We start from the raw sequence: 18,323 nt of genomic DNA, 5'->3' as shown, positions 1-18,323 counted from the left end.
TTGCGGCAATGTTCTCTTGTGGATGGTTTCCTGAACCTTGTTTCACCTATTATTGAAACGTGCGACGTGCCTTGAAACGTGATTAAGTAAAGTACTTAAAAATAAATATGATCGTGCTTTGAAAGGCCCCTAGCGGCTACCGAGCGTTTCCCAAATCGGTTATCCCATTTCTAGGATAGGGTTTTTGCTGTATTGAAGGAGTGAGTCTCGCCGTTGTCGACCATTGGGCAATCGGTAATCCAATTGAAAAGGCGACGTGCCACGTGCCTGGCCACATGAAACCCAAAAATTAGATGGAACCTAAGCCACCGATTTTACCCAATGCTGGAAAATCCAAAGTCGCAATTTCCAAACCAGAAGAAATGCAGAATCTTTTTGAACCACTAGAGCCTATTAAACAAACTCCAACGTTGAAAACGACAGTTTCTTCTCTATTCTGATAAAACTTTAATTTTGGGTTCCAAACAGAATCTAAATGGCCGTTATTAGGTCAAGCGCAAACATGATTCTGAAAGAAATCCTCCGTCATTCACCGCTATCTTCCGTTTCCTTATCATCTTCGGCTCGTGCGCTTCTGCCCGGTTCAGGTGGGACAATCATCCGGGTGACTCCCAGCCGTGGAATCAGTTTCAGCCGGATTCGATGCGCGGTATCAGACTCCGCCGCTGAGAGAAAAGTCTCTGCCCGCCTCTCGCAAATGCAACAGCTCCTGCAAGAAGCGGAAGAGCGAGCCATCTCCGCCGGGGATGAGCCCACCCCTCAAATCACTCTGGGTAACTAACCAATTAAATATGCTTTCCGTTTTCACTCTTTTTTCTGGTTATTGCGAATACAAGGTTAAGTAAAGGAAATAAATTTTTTTGTATAGAGCATTTTTTTCAGTTGTTTTTAACAAGGCAATTTTAAGACTGCGTTATGCTGAAGTTATATGCTTTTTGACTAACAAACTCTTGGCAGATCATGTTACTGTGAGTTTCGCAAGAAGTGGTGGCCCTGGAGGTCAAAATGTAAACAAGGGTATTAAATTATACCTCTTCATGTTTCAGAATCCATTTCATTGTAGACCCCCTACCCTAGCCTGGCTGCTAAGACTTATCTTATATTACTTTCTTTTGTTGTTGAATGTACAGTTAACACCAAGGTGGACATGCGCTTCAATGTAAAAAACGCTTATTGGCTAAGTGACAGGATCCGAGAAAGGATTATGCAACTGGTTTGTCCCTGCCATATGTTACTTGCTTATAAAAAGTCATGATATTGGAAAAAGATAAGAACTGAAACGTCTTTATAAAGCTACAACAAATTGATTGTACATAGTTTGTATTACATTACAATGCTATGATTCTATACTCATCTCTCTCTCACATATTAAGGATTGAGAAATAAAGCTCTAATAAAACATGTCATGGTTGAACGTGGGCAAGGTTTTAAACAATGTTTTGCCAAGACTAGCAGAAGTATGCAACTATTATGTTCTCTCCCTTTCTTCTTCCCCTTTCTGCCCCGTCTAATATTCAACTATTTGTGTGCTTGTCCTTCGAGTGCAGTTATACTAGTCTCAGTAAGCGTTAATGTAGCTTGTACTAGTAGTAATTTAAAATTGTTTTGCCAACATCACAGCGAAACCAACATAAGAGTTAAAAAAGGTGAAGTCCATAGCTAATTCAGGATTATTTAAGGGAACTTAAATGATATTTTTGGTTATGTCCATTTAAAACTTGTGAAAGGCACAATGAAGTGTGATAAGATACGAGTGGAGGCTATAAAAGTGGCAAAAAGAAGATCAAGCTACATGAGCTGAAATGCGAACAAGGGACAATTGAGAATCTCTTCTGAACTTTAGTTTCTATTATTGATAACTAGGAATTAAGATTAAAGTGAAATAAGTGAAAATGAACTAAAAATAGCATAAACATGGATGGAAGTGCTTGAGTTTTGAGTACTAAAGATGCTCTGCTGATATGAGAGATATGACTCTACTATGAATTAGGGTCTTCCGTTGGGGAGTTTAAAGCAAAGTTTACATTAAATCAACATATTTGTGCTGACCCCAGAATTCGCATTTGCTTGCAGTTTAGATTTCCCTGGATCTGGTTATTATCACCTTGCAAAGACCTCAACTCACTATTCTATTTATGAACAGGAGAAAAATCGGATAAACAAGGATGGAGAAATTGTGATTTCTTCAACGAAGACTAGGACTCAGAAGTTTGTTTCTCTCCCATTTCTGTGTTCAATTTTCTTTTAATATGTTAACTACATAAATCATTTGAGTTATATTTTGTTCAGGGGAAACATTGATGATGCTCTGGCAAAACTACAGGTGCTGAAATACTCTCATTTTCTCTCTAGGAATAGTAATTTGCCACTATTAGCTAAATAGTCATGCCTAGCATTGGTAGTTACCCATCAAAGATGCAATTGAACATATCTGGTTTGCTACTGCCTGCTGTGTTTGCAATTGTATGATATGCTGTTGATGTTTTGATTTCTGGATATGGTCATCACTTAATCATCTTTTTGTCCTTTTTGCTTGAACCAATAGGCAATCATTGATGCTGCTGCTTATGTGCCACCACCCCCATCAGAAGAGCAAAAGAAAAAAATTGCAAAGATGTAAGAGTTTATCACATTTACAAGCGGACACTGCCAGTTGCTTGAGCTGTTTTGTGATTGTGCTGTTTTAGATGCAATATTTAAATTTTTTTTCAATGATATTCCGTGTGATTGGCTCTGTATTGCTATTATTTGTGTTTCCATGCACTTATAGGGCTGCGATTGGGGAGCAAAAACGCCTTAAAAGCAAGAAGGCCCTTTCAGACAAGAAAGCGTTTAGAAGAAGTCGGGACAGTTGGGACTAAATTATGGTGTCATAGTTAATTAGGTTAATAGTGTCTGAATATCACCAAATCAGTAGGGGAATAGAGAGCTAGCTGAAGCCTGGAAGGGAGCTTGAAGGACTGTTTTGTCCGTATTTCTTGTAAGAATTATTCATGGTTGGGCAAAAGAAGTACTCTCTCGATGTAAAATAACCATTGATCCATTACAGGCTGCCAAAGCACATCATTCTCATAGATATTACACTCCAAAATTTTGATTACGTTTTTTTGTTTGTCACAGACACTCATAGCTAATGGTATTCTGAGAATTTACTGTTACAGTGTTTTTCTTCGTGTGAAAGTGAAATTGCAATTACTTAAAGGTCTAAATCTGCATGCTTATTTATTCAAATTCAGTTGGTTCATGTGGGAAACAAGGTTGAGATTCTTGAATTCTCACAAATGGACGTAATTTTGACGAGCATAAACTACCAATTTACTTGATTATCATAAAGAAAAAATGGTTCAAAACTGAAAACCTCCCCCCCTCCCCCCCACACCACACACGCGCGCGCACGCGTGGACATGCACACACAAAAATAACAAAGCAAAAAGAAGATGAACTCGTTAAAGATCGGGTACTCGCTGACCCAGATTCATAATCATTGCCCTGCACATAATTTTTTTTTTTTTCTATACGAAAGAAGGGATGAGAAATAGATTGAGAAAAATAGAAAATATGGTGTATATTTCCTTGAAACTATTAGCATTTGATTCAACCAGGTCATTGGAATGTTCTTCTAAATAATTTTCAGGTTCAAAATTTCTGTACAAGTCAAGGAAAAAGAAGTTGAAAAGAAATCTACACACATATCTATTCTCCGTTTCTGCAGGACAAAAGAGATAATCCTACTTTCGTATAACATGTTCTTCCCCTGATCGTCGATCGACATGCTTGATCCATCGCCTTTCACCTTTGCCTGAACCTGAGTTTCCTCCACTGGTTGCTACATGTGCAATATCCAAGCCTTTCCCTACCGGAAGAAACACAGAACGCACAAGCCAGCGTGAACCATCATCAGTAACACTTCTCCATCTGAAACTTGAAGCACTTTTGGAATTAGCATTCTTGCATACCAGAACAGCCCCCCTGTTACTCAGTTTTGCCAGCCTTAATACCCTGGAAAAGTCCTTTCGCTGGCTATCCACCACCATGAAATCTATGCCATTTAACCCATTCATTACCTCCTCAGGTTCTCCAATAATAACTTCTGGCGACATGCCGGCCACTTCCAGGGCCTTAACGTATTCTAATCTTGATCTTTCATCGGGAACTATACATGCATGTCTTCCATCAGTGTGGATTCTAGCAACCGCCAGGCCAATGCTTGTTGCGGTAGCTCCACCTTGTGACCAGGTCTCCACAATGAATCTCGCGTTCCAGCCTGCAGCCATGGCTGAAACAAGCTCTGCTACACCAGATTCATGATAAAGTTCACACTGCAAACAAACCAAGAAAAAGAGAACCGATCAATCAAATGAAAAATTACCAAAAAAAAAAAGGAAAACAATTAGGCATCAGAGTTCAGAAGGTTGCAGTTAATGCTTACAGATTTAACAGTATCAATATAAGCCTTGGATGCTGTCTCGGGTGACCAAACTAGCTTCATTTCTTCCTTCAGTTACCTTTCTGTGCGTCTCTCTCTATCTTTCTCTCTCAGCGTTCTTAAGTTATGCTTTTCTTGGTTGACAAGCTGAAAACAGTAGCTTGATGTTGGGTTCTTATTGAGACAAAAAGATGTTCTGGAAACTGATTTGTGTTGGACCGTCGACAATGTACCCCCACACAAATCCAACGTGTGGCGGATTAGGATGACTACGCGTTGGTATTAATCTAATAATAATGTCTCCCAGGAGTGATGTGAAACAACCTGGTTTTTCAGAATCTTTCAAATGTCAGTTTCCTTAATAAATTCTTTGCAAAAACCCAGGTGGTCCACGTAAATTACAAAGGATAAGGGGTGTGGCCATCTAGCTAATGCTCCAAATATACCCATTTCTACATTGCTCTACGCGGCTCCACCTACTCGCGGAAATCTTCAAAGTTTAAGCTAATGCTAATCTGTTTCCAATGGATTATTGTCCTCCTTGTAAATATATTTTTGGTATTTAAAATTATCAAAATTTAAATTTTGATTATTAAAATTAAAATTTTAATATTATATTAACAGATTATATGATTATTTATAAAATTTAAAATTTTAACCACTTTATGTTATATGCTTTTATATAAAAAAAAAAACGTCACTTCCGTAAATATTTACTTACTATATTTAAAGTTTTGTAGGGTCATCATGCTGCTAATTTCAAGTTTCATTTTTTTGACGAAATCAAACCATTTTTAGATTTTACATTCAATTCGTTCCCAACTAATCAAAATTCTATTTTATTTTATTATTTTTTAATTCCTTAATATATATAACCCCTTGTAAATATTGCAGTTTCATAATTACCATAAAAATTGTAATGGTTACGCACAAGAAATTAATACTAATATCATGTATATGCATTCGCTTCATCGATAATTAATTTATATGATTAAAAAATAAAAATATATAAATTTTATGTCGATATATACTATATTTTTATTATTAGTTTCCTTATTCAGCCAATTAATATATTATTGTAAGTTGTTGTGAATGTCTTATTGTTGGATAAAAAGTCTCCAATCCAATCACACTAACAAAAGCAAATCAAATATTAATCAATCACATAAGAGATAATAATTTAACGTAATTTAATCTAATCGATATACATCCATAGATGAGAAACAAAATTCATTAATTGTAAAAAATTACAAACATACAATCAAATTATATCAACCACTGAACAACCAATACTTATAGACTTTCTCAATCTTCTATAGTCTTATAGAATCTTTTCAACCCAAATAAACACATATCCATGTGTATCAATGCCCCATAACTACGTAAACTATCTCAGTCTTTTTTAGTCCACTCATACATACACATCATCATACTTATGTGGATCAACTCATTTTCTTTTAATCCACTCAAACATACATATTCATAAAAACATTAATCTCTGTAATCCTATGAAATGTCTATCTTATAAAATTTTATAATTTTTTTACAATTTCTTCTCATATCTAATCAGATTATATTTATTTATAAACATATAAACTTGCTTATTAAAAATTTCTTTGTTCTTATAATTCTTATTTTGAAAGTTAAACTTACTTATTAAAATTTTATTTTTTAAAAATTTTTTTCTATAAATCTTATTGTCCATCAAATAATATCTAATTAATCTCAAATAAATTTATTATAAAATTTGAACCATTATTCTTTACCGTTATTTTTATTAAAATTACTCAATCGAGTAACTTTTGTTTAATTTGGTGAGGATATATACTAATACAAGGTTTCTATCTTTGACTTAATATTTCATCATTAATGCAGCTGTGGAACTTTTGTGCCTTTTTTTGCTTCCATGTGAAGATGATGACAGCCTCATTTCGTGGAAGTATGACAATTAGATTTCATTTCAAACGCATCTGGCACGCAAAAGAGTTGAAAGAAAAAAAAACTCATTTCGATCATGTACATTGCATTTTTGTGATAATCACGATCCCACTTTTCTTCCTTACGGATATTTCCATTAAGAAATATATCGGGCAACGAGTGTATATATATGTATCACATGCCATATGTAAAATTTTAAATACATTGCGTTAATATAAAAAATATATTTTTTAAATTATTCGGAAAAAAAATTAATTATAAAAATAAAATTTTAAAATACTCTTTGATTGCATTAAGAATAATACAAATAAGGGAAGTCTCGTAATTAACTACTCTCTCCGTTCCAAAATATTTTGTATTGATTTTTACAAAATTAAAAAAAAAATTTGACTTTAACATATTTAATATTTTTTATATAATTAAAATTTCATGAATTTTAATTTTAAAAAGTAAAAAAATATATAATAATTTTAAAATATAAAAAAATAAAAGTTTTAAATATTTTTTAAAAAATATAATATAATTTTAAGATGTTTCAAGAGGGAAAGATAAATAAAGAAAATATGATAGATGGAATATATATTTGTTAGGTTAGTCTTGACTTTATAAGTACACAATTTATCCATGATTTTAATGAATTAATCTTGAGTGGAGGTGAAATGATGAATGTTCTTCAAGAGGATATACAATTTTAATTAAAAGATAATGAAAAAGATCAACTTGTTTAAAATTTTCTATAGTTCAATGATCGTAGACTTCATTTCACTTTTCAAGGTAGATGAAAATGGTTAGTCATTATGGTTTTTTTTTTTAATTATTAATATTACTATTTTTTCTCTTTTCCCCACCTCGGCTTAGCCTTTTTTGGTTCAGTGGAGGTCACGAAGGAGCGGTGCCAATTCAATGCCACTACCTCACATTCATGTGACCAATATTTTCTTGCTTATTGTCAACTTTACTGTAACCTTTAACTGTAGTTTTAGATTCAATGAATACTTGAATTTTTTTTGAAGAAAAATAAAATAAATATAGAATTTATATTTAATATATTATTCATGTTTAAATTTTATATATTATTAATAAATTAGATGATAATATTTTATTAATAAATAAATATTAATTTTTAAAATAAATATATAAAATTTTAATTTTTTAATTATTCATTAACAATATAATATTATTTAATTTACTTTATTAATAAAATAATATTATTTGATTATTTAACAACGTATGAAATTTATAAACAAAATTATATTACATAAGCCCTGATTTCTTTTTAGTGCTCATCAATTTTGATTTTGATTATAAAAAATCCAAAGCCAAAGTCAAAACAGATAAAGCTTGTTTTCTCAGTCGTACGATAACGATAGAGACCGTACGACACTCGACGGCCGAATTGTTGGTCTCCGCCTTGACTTTTGAGCCTCATCGTTAAGCGTGACGCAGGCGGAGCTCAAGCTTATTGATTACTTATGGCGAAGAAGATAATGGACAATTTGGATGCTGAATATTCAAGTTGGCCATTATCATCCTTCTTTTTTATAGAATATTTATGATTAATTGGGATTAATTGATGTCTAAATTAGGTTTACTTTGTAGTGCGGGTAATTATTACTCGGTCATTTTCATGGATTTTAATTTGTCCATACCTAATTTTTAAGGTAAATTATAAGATTAATCTCTATTTTCTAATCAAAATCAAAATCAGAAATTAGTTTTTTTTTTTTTTTTAGTTTTACAAATTCGTTAACTATTTAAGCCAAAAAAAAAAAAAAGATTTAGCTTTGAACAAGTTTGCATGAATAAGCTTGGGCAAGCCAATAATTCAATATAAATTAATTTTTCTTGTCCTTCACCCTCGATATAAATTAAATGCACACAGATTAAATTATTTAAATATAAAAAATTTGATTTATTTAAATTATTGCACACAGATTAAATCTTGATTTTTAGATCAACTTCACTAATTCGATCAAATTTTTTATTTTATCAACAAGAAGCACTTAATTGTACGGACATTGATTAAAGTCAGAAATGAGAAATCTGGAATTATGTGAATGGGTATAATCATCCCAACTCTCCGACACCATGAATACAAAAATTAGGTAAAGCTTTTGCAAGATTAAGCTTTCCCCCAGTCATTATGATTTCTGTGACTACCACCACTTCAGCATTAGCGTAATTGTTTTTTGCACTGAGGCTGGTATGTACTATGTCTTTGCAAATTCAATTCTTCTTTTATATATATGCTCTATCTCATTTATAAAACTAGAATTTTTTGCTCGCATTTCGTTAAGGGATAATTTTTTTTTTGTTGAAATGCTTTCTATTTAAAATATTTATATATATATTTTACTTGATATAATTAATTAAACTTTTTAAAAGTTTACTTTAGCAAAAGATGAAATTATCATTTAAATATTTTATTTAATTATAAGTATATGAATGTCTCTATAAAAATGTTAATTTTGAATCTCCATCCGTTAAAACTTTTCATGCATTATATCTTTTCCTATGAAATAAGTAAATATTTCAATTATTTAATCATATTTTAATTTATTTTATTAACTATATTTTTCATTAATTTCTTTGTTGAAATTATAAAATAATAGTATGGAATAAATTATTTTTAATAAAATATATAATTTATTGAAATGAAATACAAGTATAAAAAATTAAAACAATTTTAATATTTACATTATATTTAATTAAAATAAATATTTTTCTTTATTATCACAAAATTAGTAGTTGATTGGTATTTATTGTATTTGATTAAATGCATATTTTTATGCAATATTTTATTTTAGTTTTTATTTAATAAATTAATTTTATCTTATTTTTTATAGCGTGGATTTTTAATTTACTTTTAATTGATATTTTAATGATATTTTTTTATTATTTCGTGATTTTTTGAGATTTTATTAATTTTTACTTGATTTTATGATTTTTTTTTTTGCAAAAACAAAAAAAAAACCTCAAAGTTGACTTTTAGTTTAATTAAAAAAAAAAAACTTTAAAGGGCTTTTAATTGGCTGCCCAATGGCATCCAATTGAGGTCGTAACAGGGACTTTAGTTACAGTATTATTAGGACTGCCGTTAACATTAAGTTATAGATGTGTTAAAGAATATTTGAGATTAGTTTATGCTCATATTGAAAAATTTAAATATTGTCTTAAATTTATGTTTATCACAAGAAAAAATTATATAAAATTTTCTGTAGATGTTGTTCATAGGTGGAATTCCACCCTATTTGATGTTGAAAACTTGTTTAATTTACAAAGATATTCTTACAATATTTTCTATTCATGGAAAGATGTTTGGAAACTTGTTTAATTTACAAAGATATTATTACAATGTTTACTATTCATGGAAAGATGTTAGAAGATTATCCTTTAACACAAATGAATTGGGGGATGAGATAACAAAATGAAAAGGAAGGAACATATGAGCTCTGGGTGGGCAAGAGCCGAAGGCTCAAGAGAGTTTTCCAGGCTCATGGCCCCATTTGACCCAATCTAAGAATCAACTCAAAGCCCACGTTCTTCCTCAGTATTCGAACATGTCCAATCCCATTCAAGAATTTCATCGAAAATCTGTGTCCAACTCCAAACAACGGGGTCAGTGTCACGAACCAATAACTCGACCGAAGCCCACGTGTCATCCACCCAACTCGCCCCTGCCAAACATCTAAGCCCCTTCTTTCCAACCTTAAACCCTGTAAAAGCAACCCAAATCTCCATCCTGAAACGACTCAAAATGCAACGTTACAGTCCCTCTCCTCTCATCCAACATGGTTCCCTTCACCATATCCAAAACGCCGGTTCACTTTGTTCTCACTTGAAATCCCGATCCGTGATCCGGTTCTCGGGCCCCGACACAATCGAATTCCTTCAGGGTCTTTTAACAATCGATGTACGGAGATTCGGTGAAATCCCGAGTGAAGATAACTCCCCCGTTCCTACGCCAAGCGTTGCGCATGTCGTAGCTCCTCCAGCGTGTGCAGCTCTTTTGACGCATCAAGGAAGGTTTTTGTATGACTTGTTCTTATATAGGCCGCCCCGAACTGAGGAGAAGCTGGACAGGACTGAGTCGGGCCCGGGTCATGGGCCTGGTGGGTCGGTGGAGATTTTGGCTGATGCTGACGGGTAGGTCCTGGATGAGTTGTTGGCGACTATTATGAAGTGGGTAGTTTTAGTTTACTTTTTTCTTAAAGATTGGATTTTTAATTTTGATAGAATAATTTTCTTTTGTTTATAGCTTCTGCATTTGAATTACTTAGGATCTCTCATTCTCAAATTAAGGATCAGTGTCAAATATTCTGTTGTTTTTAGCTTTATTTAAAAAGCTTTCTTTTATGTTTCTAAATTCTAGTAGCTACTTTGGTCGTTGCTTTGATGAGCCTCTGTTGGATAGATCTGTATTTCGTGTTTGGCATTGAATAGTCATATTCTTTGCCATTCGTCAGAGTATTATTATTTCTTGAATTCACACTCAGAATGAATTAAAATGTCAACCGGTCAGGTCAGAACAATTTTTTTTCGTCCTGTACCCTATTGAAGATTTTTTTTTATATATTTAAATTCAATCTTATTTGATTTGATTATTTTATAAATCATATTCTATTTAAAATTAATAGAAAATTATTTTTTAAATATAAAATATTATCTTTAATTTAATATAAAATTAAATAAATATATAAAAAAATTTATATAATATAATTAAATAAATAATAAAAAAATTATATAAAGATTGAATCAATTTTATTTAAAATTCGATTCTGATTTTTGTATTATTATTATTTAATTCGATTTAAAATTTATTTTTTTTAAAAAAAATTAATTTTATAAGATCAATCAAATCGAAATCTTGGGACGGGTTGGTCAACTTCAATATAAACTCTTCGGTGTTACTGTTTCTTTTAACAATGGTTGGTTGAAGAGATAAATCTGAAAGTGTTCTTGCATCTTGGCCATTGACTATTATACCTGCGAGTGATGTGTGCTTGTCTTTTATAGTAATGCAAACTTTAAAGTTCCTGTTAATGGTTGTTCCTGTATTTACTGTTGCAGATATCGATTGAGGTCTATAATAGATATTGAGAATATGGCAGAAGACTTCTCTTGCTGGCAGATGTACGGCCGGAACCTGTCGGCCAGAGGCAGCTTCAGTTGGTTGGGGGAGTGGTGTTGATAGTTCTGGCAAGTCAGTTTCACATGGCAATGATGTTGGATGGCAATGGTTTAAGGATCTCAGATTGGTTTGTCTAGGTTTTAGGGAGATTTTCCATCTGGTACAACACGTCAATCATTGGCTTCGAGATAATAATGGATTTAAGATTGTATTATTTCTTAAGAAGTCATGCAACCTACATGCTGCCTAAACTGAAAATTTTCATACCCTTTGTCTGTTGCAGCATCCTTAGTTGAGTCTGATAAAGAAACAGATGAACACAATTATCTTCTGTGGAGATTGGAGAAGGGAGTTGTAGAGGGCTCAACTGAAATTCCAAAAGGTGCTTGTTTGCGTTGTTGCTAATGGTATACTCAAATTTCTTTTGAATATTTCTTGCATTTTAAAACTTTGTTTTTATCATGGTTATTCTACTTATTGTTGTTTCTTCCAATTTATTGTGAGATGCTTCACCTTTGTTTTCCATGCATTTGATTTGATAGTTCTCCGCAACGGGTCAAGTCTGAAATTTGTTAATCATATTTTAACTTGTACCTTTTTATGTTGATGGGACAAGTCACACCTTGTAAAGTTTTTTTCTGTCAGAACCCCCAAACGACGTCGCTTTTCTTTACAAATCCACACCATCAATTCGCCTCTGTTTTGGACCAGTCTCCGATTCTCACTCCAACACAAACTCGAATTTCATCGTTCGAAAAGGTAAAAATAAAGCCATTTCTTGTCTTCCATTCGAAAACCCAGATCGTATAGAATGGGTAAGGATCTGAGCGACGACCAAGTCTCATCAATGAAGGAGGCTTTCACTCTCTTCGACACCGACGGCGACGGCAAGATCGCTCCATCGGAGCTAGGGATCCTAATGAGGTCTCTCGGTGGAAACCCTACCCAAGCCCAACTCAAAGGTATAGTCTCTGAAGAGAAGCTCACGGCGCCATTTGACTTCCCCCGGTTTTTAGATCTCATGGCGAAGCACATGAAACCTGAGCCTTTTGACCGCCAGCTACGCGATGCGTTCAAGGTGCTGGATAAGGAGTCGACCGGGTTTGTCTCCGTGTCGGATCTGAGACATATATTGACTAGCATTGGGGAGAAGCTGGAGCCGTCGGAGTTCGATGAGTGGATCCGGGAAGTGGATGTCGGGTCGGATGGGAAGATCCGTTACGAGGAATTTATTTCCAGGATGGTTGCCAAGTGAGAAAAGCCATCCATGTTTGTTTCTATTTCTTCTTTGATTTTCAAAAAATGTTTTTTCTTTTTCTTTTTTGAAGGGGAGTTAAGGGCTTGTTTGGATTTGATGTGGCGAAGGAAAATGTGTTTTTCATTTTCTGCTGTTGTTTCTTTCTATGCTAACTCTCAGAGAATTTGATTGGTGTGTAGCTTGTATTAATATTCTTGTGTTTGGTTTGGTTTTGTATTAGAAATTTCTGCTATTTCCCCATGTTTTTGAGGAATTTGCTTTGTACTTGCAATTTGAGAGGTGTATGAAAGTTTTTCCTCCCTCCAAACCCATCTTTCACATTCACATGTTTGTTAACTCTGTAAAATCTGTATCTTGGATCATTATAGATATATCATCATAGCATTGAGTTCCAAGGAACTTTGAAGGTAATTTGTAGGAGGAGCATGTTAATGTGTAGATGATCACTTGCAAGCCATCTTGGCCTGACCTTGTTTTCTTGATCATAGTATGACTTATGGCTTGGACTTCCATCAGTCAGAACTTTACTGGTACCAATGCCAACAAAGTTTGTCGAACTGGGATTTACGTAGGGAATCCTGCAGTATATGAAAGCCCTAATACACTGATTTTTACAAAGTCCCAGGCAAACAAGATTTGATTTGAATTCAATAATAACAAGAATTTCGAAATAATGAAACAGGTACAACAATTTCAATGGAAATCGCCGGCTGGTCTGCAACAATTGCTTGTATGAACAACAGCAATGCGAAAAAAGTGCTAATTTATGTTCAATTTTACACCAGTTGTCTGAATTTCCAAACATTATTATAAGTGATGTACAATGACTCCACAAAAAGGGGAAGCAAAGAAAAAATAAGTAACTCCCAACTCGATTGAAGGAGGATTCTAGCGGCTACAGAGTGTTGATTCTTCAAGAATGCAAATTGCGTCAAAGTAATTCCATCTTCATGACCAATGGAATACATTTTTGCATTGATGAGGACCTGATCATCTAGGCCATGAGATTCTGAACTTTCCGGAGCTGGAGGTAGCTGGTTTTCTTCAGAAGTACTCTCGAGATTACCCCCATTATCTTTCGGTTGGTCATCAGTATCCTTCTTTTCATCATTTTCTTTGCTAGGGCTCCCACCAGTGCCGTCTTTTGGGATGCTCCGAACCAAATCCGGCTGAGCTTCTACTCCAACACGTCTCAGGTGCAGCTGCCATGACAGTCATCTCAATATATAATATAGTACTATCGTTATGAGATAAAGTCCTGCGTTCACATATACAAGTTATATACCTGAAGATGTAGGTTGACTTCATCTGGGCGGGAAAGAAATGGGAAATCACCTCCTGTTTTCAGATAACCTCGCCTTGCCCCCGGGTACCTCTCACTAAGCTGATCTTTGAGTTGTTGAGGAATTGCAGAGTAGTCGTTTGTCTTCAGGGTCGTGTATGAAACCATGTCAATAATGAGATATTAGCTAAAGCTTATCTTTCCCATTCAAGAATCAAAAACTAAAGGGAAAAACTTCATAATATGAATACAAATGCTGCAACAAGGAAATCATCATGTGCTTTAAAACATTTGTACAACCATGCAGCTAGGAAAATTTGGCATGCTAACCTGCAAATTAACTAAAAAGATCTAAACGCAAGAGAATTGAACAAAAAAATTTATTTAATACAATTACAAGATATATTACATTCATTCTAAACGAAAAGGTTTAACAGCATATGAAGACAGAGAAACCATCTTTCCTATTTCCTGTTGTCCAGCTTAGCAAGGAAAACTTGTTTAAAAAAGCATGAATACTTGAAATATGTTTGTGTACACATCCATGAAAAGTGAGTTTCAGACAACTTACATCCATTATAGTGATAAATGAATCTGAAAGTAGTAGAGGTTCAACTGAAGCAGTATTGACTGTCAAAGTCAACCTAGATGCCAAGTCATCTCTTGAGAGTGTTTCAACCTGAAATGATTGCCCAATATGGCCTCAGATAAAGAAAGCAATCTCTTTCTTACAACAGATTGTTTTACATTTGAAGCAGCAAGATGCGGAGTACATACTACTAGCTGAAAAAGCAATTACCTATATGGAAAATAAAAGGGGGCTTGTTCTCCTAGCCCATTAAAGAAATAAAGGAAGAGACAGAGAGAGAGAACAATTTGACAAAAAAAGAACTGTTTAGAATTTCACCTAACATAAAGATGATGCATAATATGAGATCCACCTTAACTGACTACATTTCTAAATCGATAGAACCAAGTTAAAAACCTAGTAAAAGTGTACATGTATTACATTTAGGTTATAGAAAGATGGACTTTCACTTGTCAGTATGACAAATTCTAACAAAGAAAAACGATGCAAATTAACTAAATAAATGGTTCAAGGGTCCAAAAGGCAGGAATTAAGACTATTTGACTAGATATGATAATGCATGCATTGAGAGGATAACAAAATGCACTGTGCATTTGAAAACTGTGATAATGCAATATGTGACGCAAGGTTATTTCAAGATATCATATGAAGCCACAACAAGCAAATCATGTGTGCATCATACAAAATGATAATAACAAAAATCAAATAAAGAAAAATGGTCTGGGTGTTCCTAGAAACCTACCTGTGAAACAACGAAGTCCACAGAATCAGCAATAAAAGGTTCATGAGGGCCATCACGAATTCCTGTTAAGATGTATCGTTTCAACAAAAAAGACGGGGTCCAACCAACACTGCATGTGGCAAGTTAACAAGTTAATATCTTAAAAACACTTTCATATTTACATACACTAAGCAATAAAGATCATGTAAGGAGAAAAACTGAGAAATAATTACAGGAACTACATATATATATATATTATATAAATATAAATTTATCAAACTTAAATAGCCAAGAAACTATGTATAGCAATAAGTAAATTTATACCAAGGGAAAGACTAGTTTATGCAGAAATATATATGTGAAAGCAGAATGAATATACTTTTCCTTTCACCCAAGAAATGCATGTATACAAGCAACTGCAAGTGGCTAGTTTATAGGGAATTGACTCATTGCAAGGAAATTTGTTTTAACTCGATGCCACACTAAACTGCATGCATGAAGTCATTTGATTTCAAAATGCAGATGAATTGACAGCCCAATAAGAGGCAAATCTTACGCAAAGAATTAGTGATATACATAATCCAACAAATGAAGCAATTTATCCAGCCTAGAGTTGATTACAAGAAATGTGAAGACATACATAGGTGCCCAAGGCATTGCCGCTGCAAAACTGCGTGTCTCCAAAAATGTATTTGATAGAATTAAGGATTTAACTCGTCTTGGACGATGTTGAGCAAAAAGTTGAGCTAGGAAGCCTCCAAGGGCTGTACCATATAAATGTATCTGTAAAAGACATTTTACTCAACCTATTAAGCAAATGATAGAAATCAACATGAACTGCTGCTACCACAAACTTGACTGAGAACATAGTTCCAACATTAGAACCAGAAAATTAGGATAAGATTGCCATTTTAGAACTGTGCAATGAACTTAGCTAGAAATTAGTAGAGCAAAATATAGTTTCACTTTATGTAGACAATATATAATAAGAATGATTATTATGAAATATGCACTGAAAACGACAAATAGATGTTGTAGTAGGAAAGGAATGAAGGATAGGCCACAAATATCTTAAGCTCTCACATGGTGAACATCAACGGCATCCAAGAACTTTTCAAAACTTTGAATCCATTCCTGATGATTCCAAACACGGGGAATATCAACAGATATCACCCGGTAACCCTGAAAATTTGTGAAATTTAAATTATTAGACTTAACAAGAAGTGCAAATTCTTCACAATAGTCCAATTAACATTTGGTAATAAACCATGAAATAATTTGAATAAATCCATTACATGGAATAAGTATAATGTTTCCAACAACCAATAAATGAAATGAGGAACTCTCAGGCTGGCAGTGGTTAGAAGAAATTAGGAACTCTACTTAATAGAGAGATAGGATTCATAAATTTCTGGGAGCAAACTCTCTAACAACAAACAGAATCACAAAATGTCCAGTATGTCACAATACTAAAAGCAATAAGGGGACAAGAATATAGCCATACACCAGAACTCACAGCCTATGGAGGTTTCCTTCTATTTTCTTGTATTTTTGGAGAGATAAAACAGCCTTTTGTCAGCTCCCAGAGGACTTCTTCCAGGAACTAAAAGAAGCAAAAAAGGGAAAAAAAAAACTATCTAGAACTTGTCAAAGATACTATAAACTATAGCTTACAACCTTCATGGACAAGGACATGATCTGTTTGTAGAAGACATCTGCTGTCCCTGCAGTTCCAGGAAGACATATGAGTGGAGGAACCACTTTGGGACCAAAATCATAATATCGCCACTGCTTTGTGCCAATCTGTGAAAGAAATAAGAAACTCCAAAAATGAGATTCATCACAACTGATAAAAAGTAATAGCAGAGACTCTCTCTGTGTCTCCCTTCATGACACAGGCATCCTCAGTGATAAAACAAAGTCAACTAGTGAATCCCGGCAGATAAGAATTCAATGATTAGCATAAGCCAAAACGAATCCTTCAGATTTCAAATTGAAATTCAATACCAAATTTATCCAAATGAGTAGAAATCTAAGCTCATACTTATCAATTATCACTAACTTACCAAAAGGGACATTCACCGTTGAAAGAAATTCACACTCAGCATAAATAATAAACTACAAGTAAAACATAGAATTAAGCAAATTCTGGGCACATCCAGAACAACATTTTTGCAATCCTGCGATCAGAATTCTCATCAAAACCCACATAATAATAGACCATGGCTAAAACAAAAACATACCCACGACCATAATATGGGTAAACCATAAAACCCATGATCAAAATTGTAGAAAAATTATGAAAAAGAAATAGAAAAGTGAATTTACATAAAATTAGTGATAGGAAAAAGGAAAACTTACAGGGATCTTGTGAAGAGGGACTTGGGACTTGAAGTGTATGTAATCTCCGGGCGCCGAGGAGACGCCTTTCATTGCTGAATCCACTCACCCTACGTTCATTCCAATATCAATCAACTAAATCGATCGACAAGCTCTCTGTTTTTATATATTTTTTTTCTCCCTTATTATTGTTTCAAACTTTCTACTATTAGTTGTTTTTTCCAATTATTACCTTTTTTATTTTTTGTTTCAATTTTAATTCGACGAGAAAAAGCGAGAACCCACGGCCACGTGGCCGGGCGTTCACACTCAATTGACACAAACGTTTCTCAACTGCTGGTCAGCGTTATCTCAAGGGGGTGCGCAAAATAACTTTGTGTTCCCTAACTGCGTATTTAGATACGCTGGCATCTTGCCTTAATCACTTGTTTTTATTTATCAACATAAGATAATGTTAAGAAAATGACCTCATCGCTATCCTTTTGTTAGGTTGAAAATTCAATATACTACTTAAGAATCAATTTGATGCAACTGGGTTGAATGAATTTTCAAAATAGAGTTTTATTTCATTTGCTTTATATTATAAAGCATAAGTAATTTTTTTTTTATAGAACTATACAATTTCATTTTGTAAAAAT

The 18,323-nt window shown here is 33.6% G+C and overlaps 3 protein-coding genes and 2 pseudogenes across 5 annotated transcripts; 3 read left to right on the top strand and 2 right to left on the bottom strand.

Annotated features, from left to right (window-relative positions):
- The first annotated feature begins 73 nt into the window (after nt 1-73).
- LOC111305723 (Class I peptide chain release factor) lies at nt 74-3,158 on the top strand. The gene is made up of 7 exons (XM_022903483.2): nt 74-773; nt 958-1,017; nt 1,131-1,213; nt 2,144-2,208; nt 2,290-2,323; nt 2,546-2,616; nt 2,771-3,158. Exons 1-7 carry the CDS (start codon nt 476-478, stop codon nt 2,859-2,861), a joined length of 702 nt encoding a protein of 233 aa, XP_022759218.2. The 5' UTR covers nt 74-475; the 3' UTR covers nt 2,862-3,158.
- A 382-nt stretch (nt 3,159-3,540) lies between these two features.
- On the bottom strand, nt 3,541-4,588 carry LOC111305731 (uncharacterized). Its single transcript, XM_022903496.2, has 2 exons — nt 4,430-4,588; nt 3,541-4,319 (listed from the first exon to the last, which is right to left on the bottom strand). Exons 1-2 carry the CDS (start codon nt 4,487-4,489, stop codon nt 3,729-3,731), a joined length of 651 nt encoding a protein of 216 aa, XP_022759231.1. The 5' UTR covers nt 4,490-4,588; the 3' UTR covers nt 3,541-3,728.
- A 5,533-nt stretch (nt 4,589-10,121) lies between these two features.
- LOC111305706 (putative transferase At4g12130, mitochondrial) lies at nt 10,122-11,902 on the top strand (annotated as a pseudogene). Its single transcript, XR_016344993.1, has 3 exons — nt 10,122-10,546; nt 11,435-11,655; nt 11,779-11,902. The product of XR_016344993.1 is annotated as a putative transferase At4g12130, mitochondrial (transcript).
- A 399-nt stretch (nt 11,903-12,301) lies between these two features.
- LOC111305711 (putative calcium-binding protein CML13 pseudogene) lies at nt 12,302-13,006 on the top strand (annotated as a pseudogene). Its single transcript, XR_016344994.1, has one exon. The product of XR_016344994.1 is annotated as a putative calcium-binding protein CML13 pseudogene (transcript).
- Nucleotides 13,007-13,499: 493 nt separating this feature from the next.
- On the bottom strand, nt 13,500-18,083 carry LOC111305700 (uncharacterized). The gene is made up of 8 exons (XM_022903434.2): nt 17,707-18,083; nt 17,023-17,148; nt 16,429-16,527; nt 15,986-16,128; nt 15,367-15,475; nt 14,607-14,714; nt 14,039-14,179; nt 13,500-13,955 (listed from the first exon to the last, which is right to left on the bottom strand). The coding sequence occupies exons 1-8, from the start codon at nt 17,776-17,778 to the stop codon at nt 13,530-13,532; spliced, it is 1,224 nt and encodes a 407-aa protein (XP_022759169.2). The 5' UTR covers nt 17,779-18,083; the 3' UTR covers nt 13,500-13,529.
- Nucleotides 18,084-18,323: the final 240 nt, after the last annotated feature.

Source organism: Durio zibethinus, chromosome 9, assembly GCF_047325235.1.
Source record: "Durio zibethinus cultivar Kanyao isolate XHJ-2024 chromosome 9, ASM4732523v1, whole genome shotgun sequence".
NCBI classification, from domain to species: domain Eukaryota; kingdom Viridiplantae; phylum Streptophyta; class Magnoliopsida; order Malvales; family Malvaceae; genus Durio; species Durio zibethinus.
This window is presented reverse-complemented; position numbering and strand designations above follow the sequence as displayed.

What these genes read in the sequence shown, in the direction of transcription:
- LOC111305723 (XM_022903483.2), top strand. Translation starts at nt 476, where the DNA reads ATGGCCGTTATTAGGTCAAGCGCAAACATGATTCTGAAAGAAATCCTC. An exon ending in GAGAAAGGATTATGCAACTG is followed by an intron (nt 1,214 to 2,143) that starts GTTTGTCCCTGC and finishes ATTTATGAACAG; the next exon opens with GAGAAAAATCGGATAAACAA. An exon ending in AAGAAAAAAATTGCAAAGAT is followed by an intron (nt 2,617 to 2,770) that starts GTAAGAGTTTAT and finishes ATGCACTTATAG; the next exon opens with GGCTGCGATTGGGGAGCAAA.
- LOC111305700 (XM_022903434.2), bottom strand. Translation starts at nt 17,778, where the DNA reads ATGAAAGGCGTCTCCTCGGCGCCCGGAGATTACATACACTTCAAGTCC. An exon ending in GCAATGCCTTGGGCACCTAT is followed by an intron (nt 15,476 to 15,985) that starts GTATGTCTTCAC and finishes TGCCACATGCAG; the next exon opens with TGTTGGTTGGACCCCGTCTT. An exon ending in TGGACTTCGTTGTTTCACAG is followed by an intron (nt 14,715 to 15,366) that starts GTAGGTTTCTAG and finishes CAATCATTTCAG; the next exon opens with GTTGAAACACTCTCAAGAGA.
- LOC111305731 (XM_022903496.2), bottom strand. Translation starts at nt 4,489, where the DNA reads ATGAAGCTAGTTTGGTCACCCGAGACAGCATCCAAGGCTTATATTGAT. An exon ending in ATATTGATACTGTTAAATCT is followed by an intron (nt 4,320 to 4,429) that starts GTAAGCATTAAC and finishes GTTTGTTTGCAG; the next exon opens with TGTGAACTTTATCATGAATC.